The sequence below is a fragment of the Xenopus laevis genome, chromosome 2L, assembly GCF_017654675.1.
Source record: "Xenopus laevis strain J_2021 chromosome 2L, Xenopus_laevis_v10.1, whole genome shotgun sequence".
Classification (NCBI taxonomy): domain Eukaryota; kingdom Metazoa; phylum Chordata; class Amphibia; order Anura; family Pipidae; genus Xenopus; species Xenopus laevis.
This window is the reverse complement of record NC_054373.1, coordinates 141,006,261-141,027,033: the sequence shown is the minus strand read 5'-3', so window position 1 is coordinate 141,027,033 and position 20,773 is coordinate 141,006,261. Positions and strand designations below refer to the sequence as shown.

The 20,773-nt window shown below is 38.8% G+C and overlaps 1 protein-coding gene across 5 annotated transcripts in view; it reads right to left on the bottom strand.

The window, feature by feature from the left end:
• lrch1.L (leucine-rich repeats and calponin homology (CH) domain containing 1 L homeolog) overlaps positions 1-20,773 on the bottom strand; it is a 100,319-nt gene that overhangs the window by 11,200 nt on the left and 68,346 nt on the right. For 3 of the 5 annotated variants that reach the window (XM_041582476.1, XM_018247340.2, XM_041582479.1), the window contains exons 15-19: positions 20,462-20,531; positions 16,335-16,439; positions 11,270-11,379; positions 10,005-10,142; positions 9,453-9,530 (exon numbers count right to left, since the gene is read on the bottom strand). In XM_041582476.1, coding sequence (XP_041438410.1) covers positions 9,453-9,530; positions 10,005-10,142; positions 11,270-11,379; positions 16,335-16,439; positions 20,462-20,531 — 501 coding nt within the window. The remainder of the gene's footprint in view (positions 1-9,452; positions 9,531-10,004; positions 10,143-11,269; positions 11,380-16,334; positions 16,440-20,461; positions 20,532-20,773) is intronic. The other 2 variants (XM_041582478.1, XM_018247341.2) reach the window with 1 other exon arrangement.

Below are 20,773 nucleotides of genomic sequence, written 5' to 3'. Positions count from 1 at the left end.
CCAACTATAAAGGTGTATTTTTGTTCATTCAATAACTGAAAATAAAGAATATACAAAAAAGGTGTCCGACTGCACCCCCTAGTTCTCTATAGAAGGTGAGAAAACACAATTACACATGGAAACCAATTCACCTATGAGAATTCAACTGACCAGAAACTTAATTGCAGATGCAAGAAAATTGGCTAATGAGAATGCCTATTCCCAGGTCATCCATCTTGCTCTTCTCCTAAATACAGAGACTATTGTGCCATTTTTTATTTCATAATATTACTCTGGAATCAGACATGGGGAGGAAGGACATATTTGCATACCTCCCAATATGTAAAAATCAGAAAGAGGGACAAGAAGTCCTGCTGTGTATAGTGCTCCGTCATTTTATGACTAAACCTATTTAACATGGGGGTTTTAGGGCCATTTTTTATGTGATATTACAGTATTGCACCTTTAAGTAAACTTTTAGTATGTAATGGAAAAGCCAATTCTAAGCAATTTTTCCATTTTTCATAATTTATTTTTTATAGTTTTATAATTATTTGCCTTTTCTTTCCAGCATTCAAATGGGCGTCCCTGACCCCATCTAAAAATCAAATGCTCTGTAAGGCTACAAATGTATTGTTATTGCTAATTTCCATTTCTCATCTTTCTATTCAGTCCCTCTCCTGTTCATATTCCAGTCTCTTATTCAAATCAATGCATGGTTGCTAGGGTAATTTGGACCCTAGCCACCACATTGTTTATAATGCAAATTGAAGAGCTGCTGAATAAAAGGCTAAATAACTTAAAGGGATCCTATCATCGGAAAACATGTTTTTTTCAAAATGAATCAGTTAATAGTGCTACTCCAGATTTTTTTATATTCAATTTTGAAATCGGACATGGGGCTAGACATTTTGTCAATTTCCCAGCTGCCCCAGTCATGTGACTTGTGCCTGCACTTTACGAGAGAAATGCTTTCTGGCAGGCTGCTGTTTTTCCTTCTCAATGTAACTGAATGTGTCTCAGTGGGACATGGGTTTTTACTATTGAGTGTTGTTCTTAGATCTACCAGGCAGCTGTTATCTTGTGTTAGGGAGCTGTTATCTGGTTACCTTCCCATTGTTCTTTTGTTTGGCTGCTGGGGGGGAAAGGGAGGGGGTGATATCACTCCAACTTGCAGTACAGCAGTAAAGAGTGATTGAAGTTTATCAGAGCACAAGTCACATGACTTGGGACAGCTGAGAAATTGACATTATGTCTAGCCCCATGTATAGGGTATAAGGTTCTTAGTATAAGGTTCTTAGTGTAGCAGATAAATGAAGCATTAAAGGTATTCTGTCATGGTTTTAATGATGCAGTTTATTTCTAAATTACACTGTTTACACTGCAAATAATTCACTCTACCATGTAAATTTTTATTCCTGAACCAGCAAGTGTATTTTATTTTTAGTAATATTGGTGAGTAGGCAGCCATCTCAGGTCATTTTACCTGGTCATGTGCTTTCAGAATGAGCCATCACTTTATGATGGAACTGCTTTCTGACAGGCTGTTGTTTCTCCTACTCAATGTAACTGAATGTGTCACAGTAGGACCTGGATTTAACTAGAGTGTTGTTCTTAGATCTACCAGGTAGCTGTTATCGTGTGTTAGGAAGCCACTATCTGGTCACCTTCCCATTGTTCTGTTGTTAGGCTACCGGGGGGGGGGTGATAGAGTGACTGAAGTTTATCAGAGCACAAGTCACATGACGAGGGCAGCTGGGAAACTGACAATATGTCTAGTCCCAAGTCAGATTTCAATTTTAAATATAAAAAAATCTGTTTGCTCTTTTGAGAAATGTAGAAGTGTAGAATTATGCTGGAGCAGTACTATTAATTGATGCAGTTTTTCCCATGACAGTATCCCTTTAAGCTGCTCGTTTCTACTGTATATGTTTCCCAATTTAAACCAACAGTTTATCCACAAATAGTTCTTCTAACATAGTGACATGACCGAAACACTGAACGGCTCTAATTACTACAATGGAAAGTCTGCAGCAACACGCAAGGTTAATTGTGCTATTTAATATCCTACATACCCCTTTACTCACGAGAAGCTCTTGCCTATCGGCTTCTACTGTCAAGACATTTCATTACTTATCAGCCTGTGAGGTAGAAACAATATTTAGTGGATTTTCTGTTGGGTAGCATAATTGCAAACAGGAAATTGTTGGCCATAAATCACTTAAAACATATTTTTAGTTTAGTTGAACACAAATCTGTGAAGGAAAGGCATTGCTCTGGAGGAGCTGATGTCAATGAAGCACACGACTAGTTAAATTCAGCCCTGCCCTCTGGTCATGTTCCCCACTCGGCTTACACTGACGGGCACCTAATTAATAACTTTCTCTTCTTTATATGCACTGATGTTTGTGGCCTGCCCTGCTTAAATGACATGTTGTGTTGATGTGCTGCATATGTTTTATGAATCTAACTAGAAAAAATAAAGAATGAAATGTGTAAAAGTTTTACTGCCTTCCATTAGATCCGCTAATTATTTTTGTAAGGTCTCAATAATTAATCAACTCATTAGGCTGTTACCCAAGACTACTGAATCATATGTCAAGACATATATGCAAACAGCACAGCTAGAATTATGGACTCTAACCACGAGAAGTCAGAGAATGCATGTTATGTGGTTTAAGGCACTGACTGAAATATTTCTGCACAAAACTAGATTAAAATTGTGCCTCTACCTTGCTCCTAATGGATCAGTTTCAGGTTGGTCACAGCCTTCTTTCAAGCTAAACCTGCATCCAGAATATGCAGCACAGACAACAAACTCACAGACTTAACAAGACAGTCACAAGTGAGTCTGCTTAGGGACAGAAAGTGGGTTCACTTTGAGTCAAGACAAGGAATATGCCAAGTTGAAACCCCTCCAAACTCCCTCCAGTATATTACAGGATATTCATTTCTACTCTTGCTAAAGAGATAATATTAAAAATGAATTTGTTCTTTAATTATGTTGTGAACTCCCCATTAATCAAAGCTTTTATAGGTTTTTTAATACCTCCTTTATCAACAACAGGAGTCCCCAGCCATACAGCAATGAAGCATAATATGGTAACATAGACTGAAAAGGCCACATGACTTTATACAAAATATCTTGCAAAATGTTTGCCCGCAGGGCTAGAAAGATCTTTATTGTGGGAACACCCAATATGTCCAAAGTACCAGAGCCTTCAGTGTCCCACACTTGTATTGATAAATCCCAGAGAGATTGGGCACTGGCCACAACCAAACCATTTACCTTGCACAACACTTGACCTTTCTATGCTTTCCCCTAGTGTGTATTGCCCCTCCCTTATACTGTATATCGGCTCTCATTCTCCCCCACTTTTATACCTCTGCTCGCTCAATTCTTCTCACCTTCGCTGCTGTTTTCATTCTCTCTGGCTTTCCTTTTCTCTTTTGCTTTTAGTTTTTTTGACCCCCTCCAATTTAGGATTTCTCCTTTTCCCTCCACACATTTCTCTCATATTCTCCTTTTTCTGCTGTTCTATTATTCTGTAATTACCTTTTCTTTTAATCTTTTTCTTTCATATCTTCAAGCTGTCATCTCTTATTTATCAGATTTCTCTGGTCTCTGTTCCACACTTTTTATTCTATTATGTCTCTTTCCTTCTTTGCACCTCTCATGTTATCTCTTTTCATGCCTCTGCCTTTTCTGATCTTCTGCTGACCCCTTGCTGCCCTCCATCTGCTTTCCTAGCATATTGCAGGGTGTTGTGTGTATATGCTACTTAATAGTAAATGATCTGCCCATTTAACCATGGGGCTGCACTAAGAGATCTTCATGTATCTACCCAAGTTTAGTGCCCCATTAATCCAATAAAATATTTTTTTCCATGTGCAGTCTGCACTTCCAAGAGATTTCAAGGTGCAGAGTGCATAGACGAGCAGTAAGTAAGGAGCTCTATAGCACAGTGAGCCCCCAGCTCGCACATCTAAGTGACACAATCTAGGGGCGTCCAAGCAATTGCCCAGCCTCAGCCCACCCCCCATGAATACAATACTGCAAAACTAGTTAATAAAAAAAACATTTCAAGGATTGCATAAAGTCTATTGATGCACATTGGGGGAATTTAATAACTGTGTTACTGGGAAATGGAGGGGGAGAGTGAAATCCGAACACAAAAAAAAAATGTTTACCACTCAAACTATATAGAGTACTGCTCTATTTCTTGGCAATACCTCATTTTCTTCCCAAAATGATCCCCTGCAGATTTACTGTTTATGCAGAATAAACAACTTTTTAAAACGGTTGCGGTTTTGGCAGCACGTACTGTAGAAAGAGCAACTAAGCCAAAGAGAAGTGATCCTTTCAGAGACGGGCTGGTTAATGTTACAGGGTTGCAGGGCAGCACAAGGTGAGCCCTCTGTGTCTGGAGGGAAAAAGGATTCTCTGCACAAAGGCTCTCAGCATCATGTTGCACAGAACATTCATTAAGAGAATAGATTTTAGATGATTTCACGTTCATCTAGGGGTGTGTGTTTATCATAGGGTTAAGGCTTGTTAATACCAGCATTTAATGTAGAGCAAGGTAACCACATCTCTCTCACTGGTGCCCTGATACAGATCAGTAAGCCATATTAGGAAAGCCCCACAATTGCTATGGAAACAAATTGTCAGATTTCACTGCGAGGAAGCGGCCATATATATGAGCTCCCAAGGCAAAGCCACTGAAATTGCAACAATTACCTCACTGTCACACAGTTACATATCTGTGACATTAGAACAAAAAGTACATTAACCCATTAACTAGATCCACTTGTGACATCAAACAGTAAACTTTGAGAGAAAAATTAACTTTATCCCCAGTCCCATAACAGATAAAAAAAATCCATTGGATCCACGTTTCAACTATTTTATATTATTTATAGTTATACTCCTTTTTTACCTTTATTTCCCAAGGAAATAGCCAAAGCAGGCAAGACTATCACTTTGCTGCCTTCACTATGACCACAAGCTCCGTTCTCTTTTCACCAAAATGCATAGAAAATTGATGTTTCCAGATGTAAAGGCTGTTCTGAAGGGGTTAATAGTGGACTATTGATTTGTGTACATTATTGAGTGTAAAAGGCACACATTTTGCACTGAGCTGCCTGTTAAACAGCAATATGATGATCTGGCCACACATCATAACATCAACCAGTGCAGCTATAGTGAGAGGGCAGCACCAGTGCTATATGCCAGAGTTTGTACATATACATTCATTTTAGCAAGATATTCAATATCCTGTGGTCAAATCTATAGAAGTGTCTTAAAGCACCACAAGCTGGTTTTGTTCAGTATTCTGCAAATAATACTGTAAGTTCAGACTGGGAGACATTGGGAAGCCTGATTAGAGAGACACACACACTAGATCTAGCATGCCATCTTGTGGACAAACTTCATTATTACACTTTGTAAAGGACTTGAATGATTCACAGAACAAAAAACGAAATTACTCCTCTAGTCGGTATTGGTTTTTCTGGATTATTCATGTTACTTACTAAATCTTCTTTCTGTAGTTGTTTTCTGCTTGAAAAAATTGGGACTTATCCCCCAAGCCAATCACCTCTTGAAAAGATATAATAATATGAATAATCCAAACTCAAATACTAAAAAGGCAATTTTTATTCACAACCATGCCATGAAGAAAAACTAAAAACATGTTAAAACCAAGCAATACTGTATCCTGAAGGAGGGATCCCTCTCTTGTATATTCTTAATCACATTACCTGAATTGCATATCAGGTGTGTGAAAAGCAAATGTTTGGTGTAAACACTGACTAACGTGCTAAGATGGGCACCGTGTATTAAATAGTTATGGACAAATCTGTCATATGCCTATTATTCACATCTGAATGATGCCGTTGAAGATTGAATCCATTTATATATATATCATGTTAGTCCAATGTTAGATAACTAGGGAGTAGTCCCAAAATGAGGAATCATGTGATGTTGGGGCCCCGGTGTAACTTATCACATTAAAGGCTGTTGGATAAATAGGCCTAATTAAGCCCAGCGGATCCTGTGGTGTCCAAAAGAATATATTGATAGTGGTGGTATAATAGGACCAAATATACTGTTCGTATGGGAGTTCAAGCCACAAAGTCAATATGTAATGACCAATGTACAATCCAAAAATTCAGGTACTGCTTGGTTTTAACATGTTTTCAGGTTTTTTTTCATGGCATGGTTGCGAATAAATATTGCCTTTTTAGTATTTGAGTTTGCATTATTATCATATTATGATATCTTTTCAAGAGGTGATTGGCTTGGGGGATAAGTCCCAATTTTGACAATTTTCAATTGATTAATGTGTTTGTGGACACCCCAATATTCTCAACTCTTGATTACAACAATCATTGGTTTTCTCTGCTAAAAAAACTTTTGGCATTTCTTATCTATACTAGTTGCCCTAAAACTATTTGTTTGTAGAATTTTTAATGGTGTGGTGATGAACTCAATTCTTGATAAATATGCACCTAGAAATCCAATCCAAGCGAATAGAAGATTTTGCATCTGGTGATCTGTGACCAGTTCTATTTACCTCCAAACAACAGCTACTGTGCAAAAAATCCAAAGAGAACCTGCCTGGGTGCTGGTTAAGTTAGGATAAATAATAAGCATATCAAAAGAACTGCACTCACAGGACTTAGTAAGGTGTCAAACAAAATTGTAGTTTATTTCAACGTTTCGGCTATCCACTCAAGCCATCATCAGGAAGTGCAACATACAAACAAAATTCCCCAGTGGTGCCAAAATTTCTCATGACGTCATAGCTGGGTGCATATAATGTGAGTGTAAACATATCAAGTGAGAATTGGTGGGTGTGTGTTAAACATGGAATTGAAAAACTATATACAATCTGTCATTCTCTTATAAATCCCCCAAGTGTGTGTATCCGGTCCCATAGTGAAGCTAATTAGTTCATGTGATCATAAAAAATAGTGACTTACTAAAAAGAATATGTAGAAACTGAACAATACATTTGGGGGCATTGCCGCCCCTTTTGTAACCAGAGTTCTCAGGCGGAACTCAATCCCCACAAAGAGTTACGGTCACAATCAGTTTAAGTAACTGCTTACTTTATCGGTCGCCCCTTTCTGCCCTGATTACGAATAAGAGTTAGTTATTCATATATATTATATTGGGATGATGTATTTTATATACAGCACATCATATTGGGGATTATGAACATCATTCAGAAAATAATTATGACATTGGAAGACACAAAATACTCCTTGTGCCTTTATTAATAGTTTTTTTTTTCATGGAGTTCACTATTATCTTACTGCAGAAAGTTAGTAGGTAGTATAGAACTAGCATGTGCATTTGGTGTTAGGTAAACACACATTACTGGTCTGCCCAGGCCACACGTGTATAGAACCATAGATGACTTAATCTGCTGCCATATCCTATGGTAAGTGTACGCCATCGTAGCACCTATTTGGGATTGGCTAGAATAATGGCATTTGGGAGTTAAGGGAACAGTATACTGTCTCTTATTACCTATGGGGATATTCTACGCTATTTATCCGTATAAAAATCAGAGATCGCATGTTTTATGGGAGTGCTTTAGAGAATTTTCAAAGCTGGGATGGAAAATGGCTGAAAATAAACGTGAAGAATGATCTGCCCATGCCTTAGAATTTGTGTATAATGTTCTGTTTGAGCTTTCCTGTGCAGCTGAACTGAATGTGCAGCCTCCAGCTAATGTGCAATAGGGATGTAGCGAACTGCCGATTTGGTGTTCGCGAACGCCGTTAAAAAATGCGAACGTTCGCAAACAGTTTGCGAACTTCAAACACCCGCTAAAATCGTTCGATCGAACGATCGAAGGATTTTAATCGTTCGATCGAAGGATTTTCATTCGAATCGAACGATCGAAGCCATTCGATCGAATGCTTTTCATTGGATCGAATGCTTACAATCGTTCGAACGAATGGAAATCGTTCGATTTTTAGCGGTCGAAGGAATTCGAATGGTCGAACGATCGAACGCGAACTCAAACTGCGAACGTTCCCAAACGTTCGCGAACATTCGGCGGACGCGAACGGTCGAAGTTCGCTACATCCCTAATGTGCAAAACTGCCGTTACATGATGCCAAAATTTGCACTCCAGAAGCTTACAGGCACCTCTTCTAAGTCTGAGGATTTGCTACACTTAAAAAATATTTAATGCTAAAATAAACAAAAAAACTTTACCCTACCACATGGAAAAAATAAAAACTTTTTAAGTTCTTTATATCCCAATGACCCACTTGTATGCAGTGACAATTCACTTACCTTGTTTAACTCTATACAGTAGTAGACAGTACACACAGGCTCAGGCTGCTTCATTGTGGAAGAGTATTTGGCATACTCATAAATAAATGTCAGTAAAGTCATTTTTGTGGTCATAAGACCTGCGGGTGGGGATCGTCTTGTACATTCTTTGTAGGGCTGCATATAATGGGCAAGACGGTATCATTGATGCTTCTGTCTGTGTTGCTTAACATGTGACCATTCAAAGATCTGTAGTTCCATAACAGCTAAAGGGTCACAGGTAGGGCAGTCCCACTTCCTATAAATGATGGGGTCCTGCAAAGCCTGGTTTTCCCCACTGCATCTAAAGATGGCCCTATATGTCTTCAAGAATTGTCATACCTATCTGAAATCTGTGTGCTGTTATCTTATTACACTCCTTAATTTAAAAAAAAAAACCTTACTGATAAATCGTATATGTTTATTAACTATATTCTCACGCTGTGCTCTCACAATTAAGAACTGCATATCGTCTTTACATCTGATCCTTTCTTTTCCATCATCCTATGCAATTTGTTTCTGCTCTCAAGTTGCAGTACCAACTGTTAGAAATGTTCTCAGGTGCTGAATTCTTAAGTCTTAAGGTGTCCAGACATTGCCATACAATGACCAATACTCCCCAGTATTAAAAAGACTGGCTTACAGGCATGGATGCATGGGGTAGCTGCAGTTTCTTTACACTTCTTTATCTGCTCATGCACTCACCATTATTGTGCATCAGAAGATTACATTTCCCAACCAGTCCAGATAGCTGGGTAGTATAGTGAAAATCTGCTAAACTGCCCAACCACATCTGGTCACAAATGACCAGCTTTAGAATGAAAGGCAGCCCAAGCAATATAAAATATAAAAGGTATTATTTGTGAATATTACTAAAAACTCTTTCACACTGAAACACTTTGAATTTACTATCCCTTTTCAATGCCAATGATTATTGCATGCTTAAATGTAAATATTGTGAGATTTATGTCCTGTTAAGGATTTGAAAGGTTCTACAAGGATTTTGGTTTCTCCTAATCCCACATTTTATTTCATATTTTTGGCAATAGTAGTTGTCTTTACAGGCCATGAACGTATGGAAACAAGCCTTGAGAAAGTTCAGATTAAATTTAAAATATATATTTATATATATAATTACCTCAGGTACTCCCATTTTTCTACAAGCGTCTAAGAAGTTTTCAACATTTCTTCTGCATTTGGCCATGCTAAGTTTTGGCTGCAAATAAATAGATTAATCTAATGAGAAAACTGTATCCAAAGAATGTGTTGTAATAGCAAATATAATAAATAAGAATAGAAATGCTAGACTGTTGTATGTCACTGTATCTTAGCAATAGCAGCTGTCTCTCTAGCTCACTGGTTTTCAGATGGTGGGGCTGGGCTCCCTAAGGGAGTTCAAATCCTTGGTTTGAGAGCTTCGAAAGTCAGTTCGAGACAGATTTGGTCAAAATGCCTATTTGCTTTTATAGGTACTCCTGGAAGCTCACCTTGGAGGTCAAAATACAAATACAGAACAAGATGGGGTGAACTTTTCTTTAATGTCCTAGAAATTCATGGCAGTATGGATTCACTATGGCCACATAATGGAAGTATCCTTAACCCCTTAGAGTAAATGAAGTGTCTGTGTCAATATATTTTCATTTACAATCAATCACAGAAACTGAAGATTTTTGAGCTTCTATTAACGTACCACAGCTGGTGAAGGCACATGGATACTCCCCACTGACCGAGGTCGGATTTGATTAGCTAAATGACATAGAACAACCCCATCCATTAGAGCAGGTCCTACGTCATTAGGCAGGCCCATCTTTAATCTGACTTCAATATTCTGAAAGAAAACAAAGGAAATTAGGAATGCATAGTTATACTGGTAGTTTCAGCAGGATGATCTAGCACATCTACTGTACAGTGCTGCATACATAAGTAGCGCTATATACAGTAAATAAAAATATACATACATAAGGGTGTGAATGCACTTTTCCACTCTATTATTATTTTGTAAAATAAATAATGATGTAAATACGCTTTTGTAGAACTAGATGCGACAATTGAGATTATTCTCAGATTATCCTTCTAAATAAAAAGGATCCTTCTAGTTAAACGGATTAGAAAATTGATCTTCAAAGTCAAAAATTTAGAAGTCCAAACAGGCAGCTTTCACCTGGACATGCCTTCCAAAAACTGGATCTGACAGGTGGCTAGCCTAGTCCGAAGTGAATTTTCACTTTTACCCTTTAATAAATATGTCTCTTAATATCTGTTACAAGACTATGGTCTAGTTTCACTCTTTTTACATTTATTCACTGGTGATGTTTTTAAATGTTAGGGCCACTCTGAATCTTGTGATTCTAGTACCAGAGACATCTCACAAAACATGGTTCACTGGTCACCACTCTGTGTTAGGGTTGTCACCTGTCCAGTTTTGACCCGGACAGCCCGGTAATTTGAAGGGCTGCCTGGTTCAAAACTGCCTGCCCAGTTTTCCAAATTAGGAGTACCTGGCAGGATTCTCTAAGATTTACACGGCGATCGGACAATCGTCAATCCCCACGTCATAGCCCCGCCCCCAATATCACTGTCCACCCCCTCCGCTTCTGGGCCACGGCCCCTCCATGTCAAAGTCCCGCCCTCTCCACCGGGCTAAAAGGTGGCAACCCTACTCTGTGTGTGTCAATTAGAGCCTGCTTTCCATACTCTTTTAAACAACCAATCAGCAGGTAGCTTTAATTAGACTTAAAACTGCATTCTATGGGTTTAAAAGACCTAAGCAGACTTTGCACCTTTTATTACATTACAGTGTTTGTATTAAGTAGGTTTTAGGCCTGGTGTATCCCTATAGCTTTTGTTGAAATATCCATTATTCTTCATCTAAGCCTGAAGTAAGCTGTAGGTCAACAACATCTGCTTATTCGCATTACACCAACCCTGAAGACACATACAATGGAATAGCAGTACCTCCCGCAAGTGATCTATCAGGTCTTTCTCTTCTCGCATTTGTTCCATTTTTCTTCGTATTGTAAACTGAGGATCTACTGATTCCAGATTCCTCTGTGGTCTGATGAATACTAAAGACATAATACAGAAAAACAAATGCATTTGTATAGAAACAGTATTTCTAGTGTTAACACACAATCTCATTTGGTAATGAGCACTGGCCATATGTGTTCCATGAAGTCACTTTCTAAACATAAGATTTACACAGAAATGTGTAGGTCTAAGGTCAAAGGTTTATTCTCATTTTACATCCCTACAAAAAGGTATGTACATACAAAGAGTTTCAACTGCATAATTTTGCAAGTAAACCTTTACTTTTCCTTTAAAGAATTGTACAGTTATCTACATATGAATTTAACCCCATCAGAAGTGTTATTTGTATTGCAAATGTACACACAAAGTACTACAACCAGTAGCACTGTTGTAAGCACTTGCACAGGTAGGTAGGTTATGCTAGGACAAAATGTTGAATTTGTTGGCTGTGTGTTTATTATTAAGTGCTGTTCTTAGATCTACCAGACAGCTGTTATCTTGTGTTAGGGCTGCTATCTGGTTACCTTCCCATTGTTCTGTTGTTAGACTGCTGGGGGGGGCGGGGGAGAGGGGTGATATCACTCCAACTTGCAGTACAGCAGTAAAGAGTGACTGAAGTTTATCAGAGCACAAGTCACATGACTGGGGGCAGCTGGGAAACTGACAATATGTCTAGCCCTATGTCAGATTTCAAAATTAAATATAAAAAAACTTGTTTGCTCTTTTGAGAAACTGATTCAGTGCAGAATTATTAATATATATATATATATATATATATATATATATATATATATATATATATATATATATATATATATATATATATATATATATATACTATTAACTGATGCGTTTTGAAAAAACAATTTCCCATGACAGTATCCCTTTAACCTCTGACTACAACCATAGTTTACTTAGCAATAAATTGAGGATCAAAGTTCCTTGAGTAGGAGTCAGGACCTTATACTCCGTCTGTGCTGAACAGACAATATTATATTTTATAGCACCTTCTGATTGATAATCTGAAGCCAATGAATCCTTTTATTCCTGCCTCTACCTGGCCATAATCCACTAACATATCACAATCTGCATTTAGAATGATCTCATACTGTTGCAATACACTGTATAGTTAATTTTGTATTTGTATTATGTGTATGTACACACACAACTGATTTCAACATCAGAGGCATACACAGAGTGTGCCCTTGCCCTAAGAGAGTAACCATCATGTTGATAGTTATATATTTGCCCTTGGTTTTGAAAAGGAAATTAGTTTGTTTATGTCCTTTGGTGGAAACATCTTGTAAAGTATTTAGCCATTTAGGCGAAACGCGTAAGCGGGACTACGTGTGTTCGGGGCAGAAGCAACCCTTCTATTGTGCATGGAACTCTGAGGGACGCCAAGGAGCCTTAGCGTTATCTGGCATACAGAAAATTTTAAATGTGGCTACAAAGAAACGGTTTGTGAGTGTAATTTTGAATTTTTATTAAAAAGTCATTCTGCACATGCTGTTTTTATCTCTCTATATGAATAACAGAGGAGGATCCTGGGACACAGAATAGAATATCCCTAATTCTGCCTGTCTTGACTCATGTCTTGTGAGTGTATTGTGCCACTGAAGGCACTAAGATCCCAGTGGTTATATCTTCTGATTTCTCTTTCCTAGACAATAATCCTTGCGTCTACCCCTAATTTACATGTGAATGTTATAATTTATTGGGGTCACGGAAGAGTGAAAAAATTCAACACGGATTGTATATATAGTTTTTAATCACACACCCAAGGGCAAAAGCAACACTGGTGTTTGTGAATTCTTTTTTAACACAGTCCACGGAAGGTGATCCGTATGCACAAAGTGTCACGTGAAAGGTATTATCTAATAAGGCACAAATGTTGTGAATATCACTAAGGGTGAACACTCTATGTGTTTTATATACTACACTATATATATATATATATATATATATATATATATATCTCTTCTGTTATTCCCCTTCCTCAAAATACTGAAATTTGAATTTACCTCTTTAAAAACTCAACCAGAAAAAAATAAAGGTTTTCTAAGTAGGCCCCTAACTATTGCTATTTGAGGTTACAATTTTATTATTTTTTATTACTTATCTTTTTATTCACTATCTCAGGGCTGTCCAACTGGCGGCCCGCGACCCCCCCCCCCATCTGTGGCTCCCCACATGCTGAGTCTGCTTACCATATGTAAAATTTAAAAGGTATCACTACAGAGATTACCTGGCCCCTTCATTGTTTCAACCTCAAATTTAGACTAATCCCCTGTATTGTTCACACCTGTGATCCTGTTCAAACCTTATTCAAAATGTTAATTGGGCACCAGCACTGTGTCACTGTATGTAGTACATATTAGAATGATAGGTTTCCCTGTTTCCTGCACCTGCCTTCCCTCTGCTTACTCAGTGCTGCTTGTGTGTGCCATTCTCTGCTTGCCCAGTGCTGCTTGTGTGCGCCATTCTCTGCTTGCCCAGTGCTGCTTGTGTGTGCTATTCTCTGTTTGCCCAGTGCTGCTTGGGTATGCCATTCTCTGCTTACCCAGTGCTGCTTGTGTGTGCCATTCTCTGCTTGCCCAGTGCTGCTTGTGTGTGCCATTCTCTGCTTGCTCAGTGCTGCTTGTGTGTGCCATTCTCTGCTTACTCGGTGTTGCTTGTGTGTGCCATTCTCTGCTTGCCCAGTGCTGCTTGTGAGTGCCATTCTCTGCTTGCCCAGTGTTGCTTGTGTGTGCCATGCTCTGCTTACTCAGTGCTGCTTGTGTGTCCCATTCTCTGCTTGCCCAGTGCTGCTTGTGTGTGCCATTCTCTGCTTGCCCAGTGCTGCTTGTGTGTGCCATACTCTGCTTGCCCAGTGCTGCTTGTGTGTGCTATTCTCTGCTTGCCCAGTGCTGCTTGGGTATGCCATTCTCTGCTTACCCAGTGCTGCTTGTGTGTGCCATTTTCTGCTTGCCCAGTGCTGCTTGTGTGTGCCATTCTCTGCTTGCCCAGTGCTGCTTGTGTGTGCCATTCTCAGCTTGCTCAGTGCTGCTTGTGTGTGCCATTCTCTGCTTACTCGGTGCTGCTTGTGTGTGCCATTCTCTGCTTGCCCAGTGCTGCTTGTGAGTGCCATTCTCTGCTTGCCCAGTGTTGCGTGTGTGTGCCATACTCTGCTTACTCAGTGCTGCTTGTGTGTCCCATTCTCTGCTTGCCCAGTGCTGCTTGTGTGCGCCGTTCTCTGCTTGCCCAGTGCTGCTTGTGTGTGCCATACTCTGCTTGCCCAGTGCTGCTTGTGTGTGCCATTCTCTGCTTGCCCATTGCGGCTTGTGTGTGCCATTCTCTGCTTACTCAGTTCTGCTTGTGTGTGCCATTCTCTACTTGCCCAGTGCTGCTTGTGTGTGCCATTCTCTGATTGCCCAGTGCTGCTTGTGTGTTCCATTCTCTGCTTGCCCAGTGCTGCTTGTGTGGGTCATTCTCTGCTTGCCCAGTGCTGCTTGTGTGGGTCATTCTCTGCTTGCCCTACGCTACCTGCGGAATGTAAGCCTGTTAGGGCGTTTGTTCTTGGGGTTTGTTAGCATTTGGAAATTGTTGTTAAGGGCCCCTAAGGTGTTTAATCGTGTGTTGGGGGTTGCTGCATTATCCACAGGGGAGGATGAGGCATATGGATTTATTTTTCACATATGAGTGATGAGGGATTTTCCTGCAGTGAGCACCAATCATTTGTTTTTTTTGTTAAGCTACCACCATTAATGTGGATATGATCTCAAACGTTCTTGTGGTAATATAGGTGTGGTTTACAGTGGGTGTGGTTTAAAAGGGGGAGTGGCCAACATTGACTTCTATTATCAGCCCTCCACCACATAGGCCAGTAAAATTTTGGCCCTCTGTACCACAGAAGTTAGACAGCACTGCACTTACTGCATCTTATTCATATGCCAGAGTCACATTCTACCACTGACTGGTTACTAGGCTAATATGGACCCTTCCAACCAGATAGCTGCTGAAATTCCAAATTGAAGAGCAGCTGAAGAAAGAGCTAAATAATTTAAAAAAACACAAATAATAAAAAATGTCTATTACTCTCTACATCATACTAAAAGTTAATATAAAGGTGAACAACCCCTTTAATTGTTGTGTGTGACAGCTGGTTATCTCAGTTTCTTAAATCAAGGAAGTCCATATTTACTCTTCAGTTCCACTGTAAGATAACGTGGGAGCCATTCTGCATGAATCAGTCTTTATTTATTTTGACCAAACAGGTCTGCTATAATAACTCATGGTCTGTGGTGTTCAAAATGTAGGACTTCACTAAAAACTGCACCTAAAAATACATTCACATAGGAAAATCTATACATATATATATATATATATATATATATATATATACATACACGGGCATCTATATATAAATTACCAACTAAGCAATGGTAGACAAAACAGAAAAGAAGAATTAGAAATTTGCATGTTACATAAATTTACCATACATGAATTAATGAAATACAGAATGAGCAAGAGAAACGGTATTCCGAAGGATTATAAGAGAAATGTGAGGAAACATATGGAAATAGCCCACTTATTTATATTATTAGATTGGTAGCACAGATACACATCTAATTTAGAAACAGATTAACATTTAATTGTTACCTTGAAATGCATGCAAATTATCAACGATTGATTTACCCAGTGCTAAAGAAAGGGCATAACTAGCTGTCACAAAGCTAAACAAGTGAACTGGCTTAGCAGCCTTGTGGATGGCATTTCTGAGAAAGTCATGGAGAGGGGAGTGTGCCAACTGAGACCACAGAAACTCCACAATCACTTACAAAGGCAAGGTATTTCAAAACAAGATGAAGTTCAAATTATACTTGTCCTAGGATTCCCTGCAGTCATGGTAGTTATGCCCTTGTGCAAACATAGATGTAAAAGAATTACGTGTACAATTCATCCTTTTGAGCATGCAGCTGACAATGCACAGCACACAAGGTACAGCACCTACCATTGTCAATGCCTCCTTCTGCTGAGATATCCATGTTATTGCTGTCCCAATTTTGTGCCTGTGTAAGTTTGTTGAAGGAGATAGGAGGAAGAGTGAGGGACGGGTCTGTAGGAATGGGTTCAGAGGAGGTCCAAACAAAGCAAAAGAGGACCAGTATGAATCAACTTGAGGCAACAGCATATTAGTTATGCATTTTTTTAAAAAGTTGATTTCAAAGACTAATCAAAATGATGCAAGTAAAACATTAGATTTAGAAAATAAGAAGGGTTAAATCATGCAATTACACAGTATATGATTATGATTATAAGCTACTAACTACAGTTAGCCATTGTATTAATGTGATATTATGGCTCCTTAAACCATGGCACCAATCAAGCCCCATAAAGTAGATCTGGACAAACTCTACCAGCAAAATGTATCACAACTGTTTGAACCAACAAAAATCTTTACTGATAATGAGGCTTCAATAAGTTTTAAAGGATGTCCACCACGAATGTTTTTTTTCCATAATGAAAGAACATGTAATTCTAAACAAATTTCCAGTATACAATCATTACAATTATCAAGTTGTTTGTAAATATAATCGTTTTCAAGTTATTTGTAAATATAATCACTATTGAAAGCAGATATTTATATATCCCTTGTTGTTCTCTTGTTCTGACTCTTGAAACAATGCAACAGGAAACAGTTTTCCTTCGATTCTGATATACTGTTTCAGGAGTCTCTCTTCACATAGTGCAGAGAATGTCCAGATTTGCGACAGAGGGGGGTTGGAAGCCCGGGGAGGGTTTGTGCGGACCCCTGAAGTGTCAGCCCCAGTTGACCCAGACCCCACCCCCCCAGTCCGACTCTGAATGTCCTATTCTTAGTTTTGCACTTGTTTCTTTTTACTTGTTATGATTTTTTAATTATTTGCCTTCTTCTTCTACCTCCTTCCCACTTTCAAAACAGTACAGAAATGCACTGCTCTGTAAAGCTATTGGTAATGTTACTTTCTAATTTCTACATTCAAACCCTAGTTGCTAGGGTAAATTGAACCCTAGTGATTAGAAAGCTGCTGAAATTACTGGGGATATAATGAACACAAACTCAAATAATTAAAAAATCACAAGAAATAAATAGTTTCATCTAATACACCATCATCCCCTATAAAGATATAACATCACTTTTCTCCTTTCCTGAAACAGAGTCCATGAAGAAAATATCGAAAGAGGTTTTATTAGACATTTTTACAAGTAACAAAAAAAGACAGGAGGAACTGTCATCAATATACAGATTAGAGGAATGTCAACAAGATTACAGTTAAAATCTGATACCCTTTAAGGGTACCTGGTGGTCTAGTGGTGCGGGGACCCTGCTGTTTCTTGGTCCTTCTCGCGCCGATGCGCAAATGACGTGCGTCCATGCCGCTTCCGAGTTTTGGTGCAAGTGTTGGGTCTGACGTCATGAATTTCAAATATTTAAAGGGTCCTTTGCATACATCTCATTGCCCAACATGAGGTCTATTTCAATAGTTCCTGGGTACGATTTCTAAGTGTTTCTGATCTGTTCCTGACCCTGCCTGTCCCTGATTTTGTCCAGTCCGCATGCCTGTCCTAACCCTTGCCCGTGTACTGACTACTCTTGGATCCTGCCTTGTACTGCGATATTGGCGTGTTTGACTCGGCATGTGACCTTGACTACTCTCTCGTCTCTTGAATCTGTACTGCTTCTTCTGGTTGGTATCGACCCGGCCTGTCCCTTGACCACGCTCCTTGTTTGCCATTCCAGTTACAATGTTCGGTTCCCTTGTCTGCCCAGAACTGTCCCTGGTCCTCTCACGTTAAGACCTTGCGGCACCTGAGTAGTGGAGGGCTCTTCCCGAAGAGTGAGTCGCAACCGGGACCGTGGCGCTAGTTCTGGGTTTTGGACTCCGTGCGTAACATGCCCAATCCCTCAACTTCTGAATTATATGACAAAATGAAGAGCCCCCGAATCATCATCAATTTAGATTTCTTTAGTATATATAATATGATTTGGATGGGGCAAAAGAAATTTTAATTTATGCGATGTGGTAGGTGCAATCCCTGAGAAATTTGTTGTCTATTAAGACAATATTCTGATCTAATGTTTAAATCTGGCACATAAGACAATACTCGTAGTGCCAGACTGGGGTCCCTTGGGCCCACCCAAGAACCTGACCTCAAGGGCCACTGCCACCACTGACTGATATAACTGCCACCCACCTTGCCAATAACATCTGCCTCTCCCAGAAAACAAAAAATGAGGCATGGTGCACCCTTAGGCACAACTCTTTGTGCTCCTAAAAGAACAGCAAAGTACCTCCTTCTGGATGCAACTGTATAGAGAATGGGCATGTGGTATGCTGCACATCTGCATTCTCTGGAACACCCCCCAGCTTAAGTGTAATTTAGGATCTGCAAGCAGGTTACTGGCTGGCACACACCTATATGATCTGTAATTTTTTCACAACGTGCAGAACACAGCTTACCCATGCTAAAGGCTTCTGTGATTGTCAGATGGATGCTTTAGTCTATACATAAAATCAACACTCAATTGTTTGTGTTCCCATACCCTCAGGTCTATTCAGCTCTTTCTTGAGTTTACCAATTAGGCAATTAATTTGTGACTTATGCATTATTACCGTTGTATACTACTGCCAAGCCAGGTTGGGCCCTGTCCTTTGCTCAAATGAAATACACCAATACTTACAGGCCCCAGTTGAAATTCATTAATACAGTAGAACTCCATTTTACATTTTTCAGGGGACCAGAAAAAATGGTGTAAAATCCAGGAATGTAAATGTAAAATCAGGGAAATGTAAAATGATGGAAAACAAAATCAGGGGATGTAAAATTGAGGTTTCACTGTACCACTGCCCATTCTAACAGAATCTTTCTCCTAGAGGAGATTACTATGGGCAATGTCTCATTGAGTGATTTGGAGTATTTTTCCCACTGCATCATTTTGGTAGCCCAAACATGCAGCAGCAAAATCACCCTCTATAGCCATATATGATGAATGGGTTACAATGCTAGTTGAGCTTAAACAATCAAGTTAAACAATTGTGTTAGACCAGGTGACTGATTTTTGCATGAGAATCCAAAACTGCATTTCTTCACCGATATCAGCTGTTTGTGTCTGCACATGGGACGACACAATTGTTCCATGTGCAGGCTGGACAGAACGCTAATGCCAGAGTATGGGCTGATTCTGAGCCAGCATATTTCAGAATGCCGATTTCCAACCCCTCCTGGCATTAGCCTAAGTTGTCTTGTGATACGCAATATGAAGAAAAATATAGTAATGCAGATAGGTGCAAATAGTTGAAGCAAATAGTTAATGCAACTAACCCCATTATGTATTGTAGACGGATAAAACACACTCACACTTCTCTGCAGTCCGTTTTACAATATATCATATTATATTCATGAAAATAACAATTTTGAAATACATTGATTTTGTTTCCAGAGCTATAAACAACGTGTGCTTGTTTCAGATAAGATTATATCAAGTATATTTTTCTGTTAAAGATAACCAAAGTTTTATTTTTTCTAAACTTTTGTGTATTATAGAAAATAAATCTGTCAATATTTAAATTATAAGAAATGGGAAAAAGTGTATTTTACTTAAACATACCATTGGCATTTTAGGAAAATGAACATTAAAAAGAAAGCGTCAGATTGAAATAGAAGGAAGGCAAAAGAAGGGGTAGAAAAGTTAGAGAAAGGAGAACATTGGAAATAATTTGGAAGAGAAATGGGCTCCAAGGAAGGAGAAAGTCAGAAAGTCTTGAAAAATAATTAAGCTAGAAATGTTCATTATCTATCGTTGAATCTTACCTATTTTCTTATATACAAAAACGAATACAACATAGTTTTATTATTCTATAATAATAGGTAATTATGTGGTATATATATATAAGGTAAGTCAAATGCATTTTGTCCGAAAAGAACAGTTTCAGGAAAATATTGGTAACTTATACACAACATTTTAAAGTGTGTTCTTATGAGTGCACAGAGTGAGGTAAAGTAACTACAGTAGCTGTGCAAAAAAAAGAATGGATCCAAATGATGTGCTAATATCACGTACAGAGATAAATAATATGGTGTGTCTGAAAAACTTACCAGATCGAGGTTTAAGGCCAAAGGCTATTGTGCTATGTACGGGTGATAAAGTTGGAGTGCTATTTTCAGTCTGTGAAAATAAACACATAAATCAAAAAAAGAGATATAAGATAATACTTTAATACAGGTAATACTGGTTAAAAAGTAAGATCAGATAATCCAGGGTAATTTTATCAAGAGTCACTTTAATGAAAATTAACAGAGGATATCCCCTCCTATTATCCTTTATTTATATAGCTCTGACATATTCTGCGGCACTCTACAAAGATAAGATATCATCCACATCAGTCCCTGCCAAAGTGCTGCTTCCAA